General features: G+C 33.0%; 1 protein-coding gene and 1 long non-coding RNA gene across 2 annotated transcripts in view; one reads left to right on the forward strand and one right to left on the reverse strand.

Moving 5' to 3' along the window:
• The first annotated feature begins 950 nt into the window (after nt 1-950).
• The window catches only part of LOC128554240 (uncharacterized), a 41,824-nt gene continuing 29,087 nt past the window's right edge, over nt 951-13,687 (forward strand). Inside the window, exon 1 of the mRNA XM_053535489.1 lies at nt 951-1,214. Within this exon, the coding sequence (XP_053391464.1) occupies nt 1,008-1,214 (207 nt within the window). The 5' untranslated portion in view covers nt 951-1,007. The remainder of the gene's footprint in view (nt 1,215-13,687) is intronic.
• Nucleotides 9,752-11,213, reverse strand: LOC128554241 (uncharacterized). Its single transcript, XR_008369560.1, has 2 exons — nt 10,886-11,213; nt 9,752-10,089 (listed from the first exon to the last, which is right to left on the reverse strand). It is a non-coding gene; the product is annotated as an uncharacterized LOC128554241 (long non-coding RNA).

Raw genomic sequence — 13,687 nt, forward strand, 5'->3', positions numbered from 1 at the left:
GCAAGGAGGGCTTTTCTTTGTGTCATAGATATTGAAGTAAACTTTTATAGAGATTTACCCGCAAGACTGAGGTAGATAGTGGCACGTAAATGTTGACACAAAGGTCTTCAATATACAACCTATACACAATTGCATATACAAATAATATCCTTCATGTTAGCAGTGTTTTACAACGGAAAACACGTTTATTTGTACCTTGAATAAGGAAAATATGTAAAAAAAAATAAGCTTTATCATATAGAAAATGTATGTAAAGCGACTTTCAAAAATAATATGGTCTGTATTTTAAGCAAAGTTGTCGTATTGGCGTGTGAAATACATTCTGCATTAAAACCATTTCGCCATGAAGTCGCCAACACACAAAATCGCACGCAGTACAAACTAGTTTGTGTAATGGTATTCTTTAAACCTTTCACCACAAAATACAAACCTTTATTATTTTCTCTTTCACAAAAAGACGTGTCTGATCATTTTTTTAAATTCTGAGTCTGGAAATTTATAAGTTTTTTAATTTAACCTTCTTTATAGACTTCGTAGAGATTTGAAAGCTGATTATCTCAAATATTCCAGAATTTCACTATACATTGAATTTTAGTGATTTTGTTCGCAGCCATTGTCAATCGAACTATATGGTATTCACACTGCGAAGTTTCATAATACCCTATCAATTTCTTAAATTGCCCCTCTAAGAATGCAAATTTGCATACAATATTTGTCGTAATATTTTAGGTCGATTTTCTATAATCACACGCTTGACTCCAGATTGTTAAACATCGTTATAATATCGTCAGCAGTTTTGACTGTCTGTTTTGAAATAATTGTATATTTACATATATAAGAAAGCATGCTTGTTACTGTGATGACAAAATATCAATTTTCAATAATGGCAGCAATGTTTGGGTCAAGTATGAAGACAACAAAACAGTGTTGATGTACTGTCTTTACGAGTGTGTTCAATAATTAATTTACAAATACTTAGTTAGGGCTTTTTGGTGGAAATCTGGATTATGAAGGTATTTGTAAAATACGCATTGTCGACGTCTTGTTTCGTTATAGCTATTAATGTTTATTTTGCATACATAGACGCTATAAATAATAGATGCATCTGTTATCAAAACTCATTAGTGCGCAAACAGGATAAATTGTCAGCAGGGAGCAATATTTCCAGTTTGTCACGCCCAAATGATGATGCTATTGGAAACATTTTACGCAAGGTAAGTATTACATTGGACAACAGAAATACATAAAGTATTGTCATTCGTTTGTCTTAGTGGGGCAAATGTTCCATTTTATCAATGTTTACACTATTATTTTCAGAGTGGTGATAGCATGACAAAGAAAAACAGTTTATAAATTGTTTTATTTAGTAATTATTTGTTTGAGAAAGCATACGTATTATTTATAATTTTGAAGAATGCATTACATATAAGAGTTAAATTTTGCATTAAAACGATTTTTCCCGTTGGTCTTGTTTGTTTGTTTTGGGTTTAACACCACTTTTCAACAGTACTATAGTTATGTAACGGCGGTCAGTTAAACTAACCAGTGTTCTTGAATTCTGTGCCAATACAATCTTGTTCTCCGCAAGTTACTGCCATCTTCCCTACATGAATCCGAGGTGGAGGATTAATGATTTCAGACACAATGTCTTTTATCAAATTGTCACATACGCCCCGCCCGGGGATCAAACTCGCGCCCCCACCTGATCCGTAGATCTGCACTCTCCATGCTGAGCTAAGCGTGCGGGCTTTTCTCACTGGTAGTGGATGATAATCGTAGATGGAAATTTGGCTCAAATCGTCCAATCGGTATATAAGTTTGATTCTTTCGTTACTACTAATTTGTTTTACTCGATTGTGACGAAAGTTTCAACTTTATTTGAACCATTAAAGAGTTTAGAACAGCCAGTACTGGTGTCATACGAGAAGTTTTGGTAATGACCGCACTTGGGCTCGAACCCACGACCCTTGGCTTGAGCAGCCGACACCTTTTCCACTTGTCCACCGCTCCTCGTTTAGTTCTTTATCTGACATATTACTATAATCTAAAGTGTAGATCCTGATTCTGTCCATCCTCGTTATGATACATTACAAGCGTAAGAGTCTTGCCCAATGAAATAATTTATAAAAAGTGCTACAATATACAAATGTTACATAAAATTGTGCGAAATGTAGGTTGGAAGATTAAATTAATCGGTTCGCGGTTGGTGTGTATTCTATAAATACTTTGTTCTGCTCTCTTTTCAAAAAAGATATAATACAGAATAAAGGTTTGGCTCAAGATTCCTGCCTCATTGTTATGTCTGATTTGTTTAATTTACCATTTCGGGTGACAGTACAGAAATATCAAATTGTTTATAACTCTTGAGTTTCAGCTGAATTACTTAAGAAACTCCGCATTTACAGTCTTTCGGCATTAACCATGGTATGCCTGTATACCTTTTATATATATTACCATGAGAACTGTTTATTATATAGCCTTAAAGCTTCACATAAAAATTGGTATTTTATCGTAGATTGACAAGTGCTAAATGAAATCAAGGTATGGGGCTAGTATATCTGTTTTAAGGAAGGGGATAGGTAGGTGTTGGTTGGCTAAACACCACTCCCTGTCCTTGTTACTACCATGTGGAAAAAAGAGCTACCGGCGCGCTTGGGCGTTTAGACTACGGAGCCGAGATCAATCAACTTCAATTTGTTGATAAATGGCGAGTGCCAAGCCTTTTAGCATTTTAATAATCGATTATGAATATTTTAAGCAGCATGTAAATCAAAAGTTCTGTATTATTTGACGACTAAATATCGGTATGGGTGTCACGGTGTTTTGCGTTGAGTGTTTTGATAAAGTTAACTTTCAAACCTGCATATTTCATCATCTTTTTAAAGACCATTAAACAATCTCATGATTGCAGAAATTAATTACTTTCTGGCAAGATGACTTTCTGCAAGCACAACATAATTCCAAAGATTATATCAGTTTCAGTTAAACTTAGACTGCTCATTGACAGTTATGGTGAGAGCAACATTGACATTACCCTTAGCCCCAAGTTTGCTAGGGAAATTGTGTACCAAGTAATGGTAAACTGTGTGACCTGTCCAAAATGGTATGTGCTGAACTAACCACCTTGATATGACTGAAAGCTTGCTGAAACAGGGTCCAAAAACAAATAAAAACATACTGGTAGTATGGTCTTCCGGAAGCACAAAGTATATCCGAATATGAACATCTGGAAATACCTAGGTCTGGTTAACGGTGTAGATCGGTTTAGTCTGCAATGGAATCTTGTGAGGTGGTTAAATGAGTGAAGCGTCATGGGCTAGGGGTAGAGCGGCGGACTTTGTCTCCAATGGTTGTTTGTTCGAATAGCACCAGGAACAAGTTTCTTCCACTGTCTCTCGTAGCCCTAAATAGGCGCGAGTACTTGAATCCCAGGAAGCAGCGTCGAGCGTGATTAATATAAACTTTGTTTCATGATCGACGTAAATAAATAAATTTAAGCTAAAACATTTAAAATGTACACATCAACAACAATAACAACATTCTTAATCAGCATTTGAAATAATTCAAATGTACATTCAAGAGTTTATTATTTAGTATTTATTTGTTTAGTATAATTCAGTAATAACAAGGCAGAAATAACGATAGACTTTTTTCATATTTGTGCTATCTCCAAATTAAAAATTAAAAATGCCATTTTATCTTTTGAAATAATTTTGTTATATTTGATGTATCAAGACAGAATAATAAACACCTTCTTCCTGCATTTTTTAATTTTTCAAAATGATCAATTATAATGAAAATCAGGGAAGTTGAAACTTTCATGTCCAGAAATGAGACCGTGTTTTGAAGAGTATTGTCCCTTGATTATTAAGCCAAATTGTTTAAATTTGATTGTTTCCCTTTATACCATTTTAACTATCTTCATACCCTTGACACACTACACTGGTTTTGTTAATTAGTGGTATTGTAACGACACGGAATGAAGCTTTTTACACAAGCGGAGTAAATAGCCTGAGGCTATTTGCAGAATACACAACATTGTAATGTCTTCAAATTGGTGATTTTGAACGATAATCGGGTATTTGTTTCAAAATTGAGAGTCGGAAAGGTTATTCCCATGACTCAGCGTAACTTTTAGATACGTATTTAATCTTTTGATTATATTTTTTAGGGCAAAAATATATGTGAATCACAAATTTAAAGTTAATGAATTAAAAAAAATTTTTTTTTTCTTTAAATTCAATGATTTTTATTCAACCATGTAATTTAAAATATTTCTTTTTATTTAATTCTACAAACACGGAATTAGATCGACGCACATGTATATATCTGATATGCAGAATATTTGACATTTCTTCAAAATGGTGATTTTGAGTGATAATGTGGTATTTGTTTAAAACCAAAAAGTATAAAATACAATTTTTTAGCTCTTTGTTTAAAAATTGTCGGGAAGCATGTTATTCCCATTACTCAGCGTATTTTCTAAATATGTACTTTTCATATAGGGCAAAATATATGTGTATTTCGAATCTCCTTGAAAAAAGTGTCTTTTCAATTTAAAAAGTTTTTTAATATTATGGATCCGTGGCCCACAAATGCATTTTACTTTACAATGATGTAAATTTCGATTTTGAACGGTAATATGATTTATCAAAAGTTATAACTTCATATCCATGATTTAGATTTTTAAGCGTTTAGACAAGAGCCATGATAATTGTCCCTAGCCGCGGGGCATGTCAGACAATCAGACACTAATCCAATTATAATTACCATAATATACAGAAATACGAGATGTCAGCATTTTATATGACAATGCGAAAGTGATGCTTGATTGGATTTTATCATGTACAGATATGCAATAATTACAATAACTGCAGCCGAATAAAATATGTTTTCATATTTTCCCATTACTTTTAAATGAAGTATGTGAAAAAGAGGGAACTCGAAAAAAAAAAGTTAACTGCAAATGTATGTTATAAACTTAATATTACTTTAATGTCCATGTGTTCTTTTTACACGTACAGTATTCAAGTTTAACTATGAACATGTTGTTCTATATGTTAATCAACTTCATGCTATGAATGTTATTTTAATGCAATGAATAAAGCTAGTAGAGTTAGTGAAAACTAGTATTTAAATTGATTAAAAATAAAATATTTTATATTTAAACATGTAGTTCAAAATAACATTTTTTTTATATTATTTAATCTCACAAAGTAATGACATTAAACACGGAATTAGAATCTAATTCAGGGACTTGTACCTGTTTATCCTGTGTCATCAGTACACGTATACTATGACGGGCAAAATTTTCCAAATTAGTAAAATCATTGATATTCAAACGTTTAGGGAAGCAAGTAGACATAAAAATAACTTAAAAATAAACTCATTGAAAGAAAAAGTAACTTTTCCAGTTTACTTCAATAACTTAATAAATGTTGTGAGATGAGTATAAATATGAGAATATATCATTTAAAAAGACCATGGAAAGCTTAAAATCTGTCATTTCCTACAGAAATCAATGGAACTCGGGATCAAAAATAGTTACTTATTTCAAACGCTCAGGGAAGCAAGAAGATCATATTTTATTCTATTAAAAATTATATTGAAAGAAAGTGAAAATATTGCAGATTACTTCAATAACTTAATAAATATTGTCAGATTATGCTTTTGATGTCATTTGATGTGTTAAAGATTTTCCCCTTCTATATTTCAATAGGCGTAAATTGACCGATACTGGCTAATCGATACACTCGATAAGCTGTTTTCAAGGGAGACAATTTCGTTAATAAGCCAGCAAATTGACTTAGATTTCTGGGTATGGAAGCCAATTTTCTTGAAAAGGAAATAAAAAAGACAGAGCTCACTACAAGAATCAAGCGACGATTTATCTACAAGAGTTTTTATAATATCTTTTTCTCATTTTGTGGCGATAACTGATAAGTATATTTAAGTTCATTTTATTGTATTTCTGAGTAGTAGATGCGTCATATAATAATAGCATTATTTGAAGTTTTGTTTAGGAGGTAATATTGAAGGGTTTGATTTGTAGAATTATACGCGAGTATTTATGATTTTAAAAATATTCTTTTTTCCATTCAGTAAAAGTTCTTGGTTCTGCATTTTCTTTCCAACACCCTTTTATTCATAGTCATCAACAGACTGAGTTAATTCAAAACGACGTGTTTTACAGTTTATACACTAAATAATTCTATATTTTGGCCGTTTAGAGATAAAATTTCTGATTTGATTCATTGATAATTTCAAAACTACCCGTAATAATATGGCCGACCGGTTGTTAACAGTACTTCGATTCTTAACACTTGTTTGGAACAGTAATACGGCCTGTAAACACTGGCTTCCTCCCTTTCTGGAGATGAGTTGAAAAAAAGGGCGGATGATACTTCCGAGGCGGCGACCGGAACTATAAAATATGTAAAAATGCGAGTTTATTATTTGCTTTGTGAGACCTTATTTCTTATGGCGTAAAATTTAATTGTTTTCAGAAATAATGATACTTTGTAAGAATATAGGCAAGTTTGCTATTTTTCTTCTTCAAACTGTGTTGCTTTGATGCACACACCGTGTTGCTACGCACCTGAATAACTAAATATTTTAAGCCAATTAAGACGGGTATCACTCCTGATATGCTTATCCGTGTTTTCCGTATATATGTCTCAAACTTACAACACCCGTATGATTATAACATACGCTAAACTTCATATTTCTCAATCAAAAAGGCGTCAATTATTATCCGCCCTGGTTCCTAGAAAGACGTATCAGCTCATCATAAAACATTTCGTTTTAATGCAGTACACAAACATATTTATAACTGATTTCGAAGATAGATAGATTTATTTTATTTGTCAGAAAATAGTCAGCTTATACAGAATACTTGTTTCCCTTAAATATAATTTTAGTCCAAATATTATTATATTTTAGGAGTCACGCACGTGTTTTTCTCATCTTTGTCGCCCCCTGGATTCTTAACATTCATATCAGTCACATTTCAATAAAATATATAGAAAAAAATGAAACTATTTCAAAATGAAAGACTGAATTATATCTATGGAAAAAAATCACATTTCTTTTCAAAGTATGTGGCTTTTATGCACCGCCCCGAATTGATACACGCCTGAATACCCAATTATTTTATACCCGTTGATGCAGAAATCATTCCTGAATAATTGTATGTACCATAGTGGTATATATTTCTAAAGTTAAAACCGCCCGTGCGATTATCACGGCTATACCCGGAACCGTGCGATTCTCACGCCGTCGCATAATTATCACACGCGTGGTATTATTACCACGCATGTGATATTCACGCGACACCGGTTCAAACCGAGAGTGGATATATTTCTATATGCTTGGTCCTATTGTGCACAAATTAAAGATTGATATCTTTAAAACTTGTGGATTATAACGTTTAACCATAGTTTAAGTAATTCCATGTAAAACTAAACTATTTACATGTTTTCATTTACCTAAGCACACAACAAAATAAATACTGAAATGAAAGAGTATTGACTGACACGAAGGCAACCCTACTCGGTTTAATTAAAAAATTATTCGATCGTGAAAATTCTTGTCGAATTGGCAAATTTCCTTACATTCTAACCCTTAAATCACATGTGCGCTTGCTCCAACTCAGGTTCTAAACGCCACCTCTCCCGCCTTTCACGATGACTATGATAATATTATTATATTGTATATGTGAATTAGGCTAAATAAATATACATGTCCATTTTCCGATGAACCTGTTTAGCATGGTTATCACATGGGTGATAATTACGCGGCGGCGTGAGAATCGCGTGGTTTAAGGTATGGCCGTTAATTTTAAACATATATATCTTATGATAAAAATGTTCAGCAATTACTTCTACATCTCCTGACATAAAATATATGGCTATTCAGGTGCGTAGCAACTTGAGGTGTGCATCAAAACAACATATTTTGTATAAAACGGGATTTTGTTTTCATAAAATAATTCAGACATCTTTTTAAAGATAATTTTAAAAAGTTTCTGTATGTTTTCTTTTGATAGAATACACGTAGCATTTTGATGGACAGTAATGGACTTTAAGAATCCAGTGGTGAATAGTGATGGGTAAATACATCTTAAAAACTCACGATTTATGGTTATGATTATATTATTACTTCGAGGACGGCATAATTTGGGGTATGTATAATATGCCTTTATAATGTATCACATGATTTAATGCTCTCCCAGGGATGGGCCCTAAACTTTGATAACATTTTGCTGAAAACATATTTTCTTAAAGAAAACAATCATTCTGTATAAACTGTTTGAGTACTGATATGCGTGGCAACACAACAACCTTTGAAAGCAATCACTAAATAATGTTTTTTTCTTTGGTAGTGCTTTAGAATAAAATAAAACATAATGAGCTAAGATTTTCTTCTATTTTCTTTTCTGTTTTTGTGTGTGTTCTTTTTCGTTGTTTTTTTTTTTTTTGTTTGTTTTTTAAAGCAGGAGCGGGTAATAATTGTCGTCTTTTTGTTTTAAGTAAATTCGGTTAGGGATGGGGCCGTTACAATCACATGGGCGTTATTAATTTAAGATTCATATCGTCGTTTGAAATTATTCAGGAACATATCCTGCATCTCTGTCATAATATTTGAATAGTCATATGCGTAGCAACTCAGAGATGCGCATTAAGTATCTCATTTAAAACAAAAGAAATGAGCATTTTAATTGAAAAAGTAGAATGTTTTCCCTATCCTAATACTTTATAAATGTTTCTGTACATCATATTTAAATGTTGGACTGTTATTAACTTTTAAAATTAAGGAGCGGTTGGTAATAGATCATATCGTATAGGGTATAGATTATATAGTAACAAGGAGGACTACAAATGTCTACACATATAATGTACCTTATGATTCAGAAAGACGTTTGTACCTACAAATCTTGTATAATAAATTCATGTATGCCGTTAGGTTCGTATTATTTAAGGAATGCACATTAAAATATAATAATTTTTATACAGTTTAGTTTAAAACATTTGTTCTATTTAGGCGAGTTGCAAACACAGTTGCATATTCACAGGAAATCAAATTATATAAAAAAATCATTATTATATGACCATTATAAACACATTTGCAATGTGGATTTTAAACATATATATTTTATTCTGCATAAAAGATATATATATATCTGCATCTACTTTTATAATCTGGCATGCAGCAACCCCAGGTTGTAGCTCAAAATAAATGGTGGAAACACAATTTAATTAAATTCCATTTCTAATAAAAAACCTACTGGTACATGTATTACTGTTATACACAAAAGGCCAATGTCAGTTTTTGACATATATACTTGTATACATACATTTTAATAGTTAGGCTTTATCTGTTTTAATCACACGGGCAGTATGGAATTTAGATATATTTACCGGTATGACATTCATAAATATTCTTTAATGCATTTTGCATCTACTGATATAAAGTATTTAGTTATTCATGTGCGTAGCAAACAGAGTAACACCTTTAAATGTCACTTTTCAAGACATTATATTGCAAATTCGAAAGCGAAGCAACACAGGGGCTTTGTGACAGGAATGGCCGTACCGGCGACAGTAACCATCAAAACAAATCAACACCCTTTACAATATTTACAAATTTATTTACATAAGATGATTATTAACAATGAATAGATATGAAAAGAAAAAAAAACTGATTATTAGAAAGAAAAAAAAAGAAAGTTCAGTATCTCTAGATACAAAAGTTCTTATAGTCCATTCTAATCTGACGTGACACAGGTCTTTAATGTAATTGTGAACTTTAAGTAGCACAAACAAAACGTAGCTTCTAAATTCAAAATACAGTCCCTTTAAACCGTGAATACGTTGATTCCGTGTTGGCTCCCTATGGTGGTAGGTGATTGCATCCCTGAGCTGACTTCAGAGGATAACAAAAATCATCGTCTTTGCGTTTTACGGCACAACCATGGGACGAAAGCTCTGCGCTGGGAATATCACATCCAGGCGAGTGAAGACAAGTGAACCTCGGGCATTGTACTTCCGGGTTATGACATCACCAGGTAAAATCGTCTGGCGGAAGAAGCTAAAATATATAACATATGGTAAGCACCATAGCAAAACAAATAAGTCAGGGCATAAAACTGCTCCTTTGGGTACACCATACCTCCGTAGGCTCCCATAAATAATACGTGCTACTTATACAAAACATATGTGCTACTAAGTTCAAACGTCACATGATTAAAATACGTCACTTATTACTTCCATTATTACAAAGATTACTTACTTAAAAGACTAAAGTTAAAGTATGAAAAAGATATGAAAAGCATATGATGACACATTATAGATACGGACATGATAAACTGCAGCTATTATTTACAACTACAAATTAACAAAATTCAATATAAATCAAACGTTATATCATAGTTGGCATCCATATAATATCAAATGCCATACACTTCAACGGACATTAATTAGATGTGCTATAGACTGGCACACAATTACAAATTACAATAATATATTACATACACAGTACTAGACTTGCCATATAGATGTATACATAACAATACAATGCAGTAATGGCGTTCCATAATTAACAAAATGTTTGACATAAGTTTTTGAAACAAAGTACTTTATAAATATCATGTTACAAATTTCAGTACAAATTTTACATCTTATATAAACGAAACATTTTAGATTCCTCTTTCGAAATAATTTACAAAAGTCTGAAAAATTTAATAAATCATCCTGACATACCGAAACTAGCTAAAATCATATGCCGAAAAGTAAATGTTACAGAATTCTGTAGAATGAACAAAAATTTACCAAATAAAAATCGTAATGCAAAAATCATACAAAAATCTAACAAATAAATTTCTTACCTCGATCGAGCATAAATTTCTAGCAAGAAAATAATTCAGACATAGATTCGTCTATAAAGTCGTAAGGTGGTGTGCGCAAGGCATATCTAGTCCAGTCTATTTAAAGGGTAATGTCCCGCCAAATACTAAATTTTATGGGATTCACGGCTAAGCCGTGGACTCTTACTATTTCTATTTTCACGGGATTCACGATATAGCCGGGGAATCTAACTACTTTGGCGCGAATTTAAATTGACAATTTGAGGCCCATTATAGTGGTTTTTGGGATAAAAACATAAATTACTGAAGTTTATAAAATATCAACTTTCTTATTACTGAACAGAATTTAATGAAATTTACATGGAAATTTAAGTTATGAAATACAGAAAAACATGAGAGGTATTTCATGCGTGAAATCTGACATTTACCTCAATAACTCAAAAATTTACAAAAAGATGATGCAATACCTGCATTTACAATACATATAAAATAAGGCCCGTATGTCAATTTGTGACAGGCTTACGTTAAATACGGTATTTTGGAGAGAGACAAATATCATTAAGTGTATTAAACTGATACGTCTGTTTACCTTGTGTTGAGAAAAAATGGAAATTTTTGATCTCCGCCATCTTGTCTATTTGGCGGCGATTGATGACTTTACAACATGCGAGTCATCCTCTCTTCCAAAAATCCAATTAAACCAATAATCGGTCTTTTTTCTCAATTTTCAACCAATAACTAACAATTTGCTCATGAGTACGTCAAGCAAGTTAGCAGGTTCTTAAGTCGACAAGAAGTTTTACTGGAAAATAACAAGACATTTTCAAATAGGCAACTTGTTATTCACACATCGCGGCCATGTTTTATCCGCAAATTTCTAGCCGAAAAGACAATATTCAGAGCGTGTAAATCTTATAATTTTAAGTAGCTTTTGACTAACAACAGTTCCAAAAGCAATATTCAACACCATAAGCAAGTTTTAAAATAATGGAATTCGAAGAAAAGATATGACACTGTATCCTGCATTTTATTTTCAGAAGCACCATAAAAGACTATGAAATATGGCAAGTTGTGCTTATTCAAATAAATACCAGTGATTCCTAAAGCATGAAAATAAATTCAATTCATACAAGTTTTAAAATCTATCTTTGGAGATATTTAATGATTATTGTTTTTAAATATTGGACAAATAATAAGTATATGGGTAAGTTTGAAAAACATGTATGAAACGTAGACCAGTCAAGACTGTGTAATTATCATGCTACACCGGTCCTATTCCCCAGTTTTCAAAGTCCTTAGATCAAGAAATGCCTTCGCACAGCAAATCGATCTACATACATAGCATGTATACTCGTTTCTGAGAGAGACTACATAGTCCGAAAGAAGGTCTTAACATTGTTTCAGAAAGTAAATAATCAACTCTGTCTGTCTGTGTTTAAGTTTAATAACGGCCCATCCTCCCTTGCGGACACAATGAGGCATATAAATGTCACATAGAGTATGGACCTCGGGCATGGGCTTTATCATGCCCTAAAAGTTTGATTTTTGTTTCGAATGTAAGGGTATTGGTTACCTCTCTGTAATTTCCATAGAGTGTTGTCCAAAGGAAATGGATTTGGTGCCAAATTGGGACTGTAAGTACAACGGCCAATGAGATCTAAACGTACTTAAGTCCATGAGAAAGCGTGTGGGTAAAAGGGCAAGCAATCGGATCTGACCGGACACGCGTTCCTAGCGTAGACAATATAGCAGGAGAAGTAGAAGGTAGGCTACTCTGCCGATCGGGCTTCTGGAGTCCCCAGCGGAGCCATGTCAAGCAGGAACTGGAATTGCACCATTGATGCCACACCTGTCGTTGACGTCGAAACACCTTCGCCATTGTCGTCGAACTATGCTGTTTCGTCCGTTAACTATTAAACATATTCTAATCGGCTGTGTGGACTTTGCTACACAACGCAGTACATATTATGACGTTTAATCCTTGAAATATAAAAAAAATCTAACATTTTATATTTTTTTTAACATCTTGCAATATTATTATGTTTGCAGCTGATATTTTAACACACACGTATATACATTTTTACATAACTGATTTTAGATATGCTTTACATTTTTACATGGATGCTGTTAGATATGTTTTACATTATTCATAGTGTTCTTTACATGCTTACTTGGTTGTTTTTAGGTATGCTTTACATTTTTACATCAATGTTTATGCTTTACAGATGGCGTTTGCAATATGACTTCTTCTCGGCGATATATGACCATTTTGTGTCGATTCGCCGTAAAACCCAACTCACTCGACCAAAATTCACCCTCCCCTCTAAGAGAAGCTCGTTGAAGGTATCTTCTCTTTGGAGTAAATAACCAACTCACCCTCTTCTTTGTTTATATTTCTAGTATAGTTTCAGTCTTTAACGCCGCCTCGGAAGTGGCATTGCTTCTGTTCTCAACACACCTCAAACAGAGGGAACCAGTGTTTTCAGGCGTGTATAGATCCGAAACAATTTTATTGGAATTAAATAAAACGTTTCTAACTGGCTTATTATATTTGTGTGTGTGTGTGTGTGTGTTCGGGTTTAACGTCTTTTTCACCAATTTTTCAGTCATATAAACGACGGTGTCTACTTGTAGCAGTGAGCATAATGCCCAACTTTATAGTGCTGCCTCACTGGAATATCACGCCGTAGACACGTGGCATGATACCCCACCCAGTCACATTATACTGACACCGGGCTGACCAGTCCTAGTATTATCCTCTTAATGCTGAGCGCCAAGCGAGGAAGTTATTATATTTGTAGCATAAAATAGGTCTTTCCATAT

The sequence above is a fragment of the Mercenaria mercenaria genome, unplaced genomic scaffold (genome assembly GCF_021730395.1).
Source record: "Mercenaria mercenaria strain notata unplaced genomic scaffold, MADL_Memer_1 contig_4864, whole genome shotgun sequence".
NCBI lineage: Eukaryota > Metazoa > Mollusca > Bivalvia > Venerida > Veneridae > Mercenaria > Mercenaria mercenaria.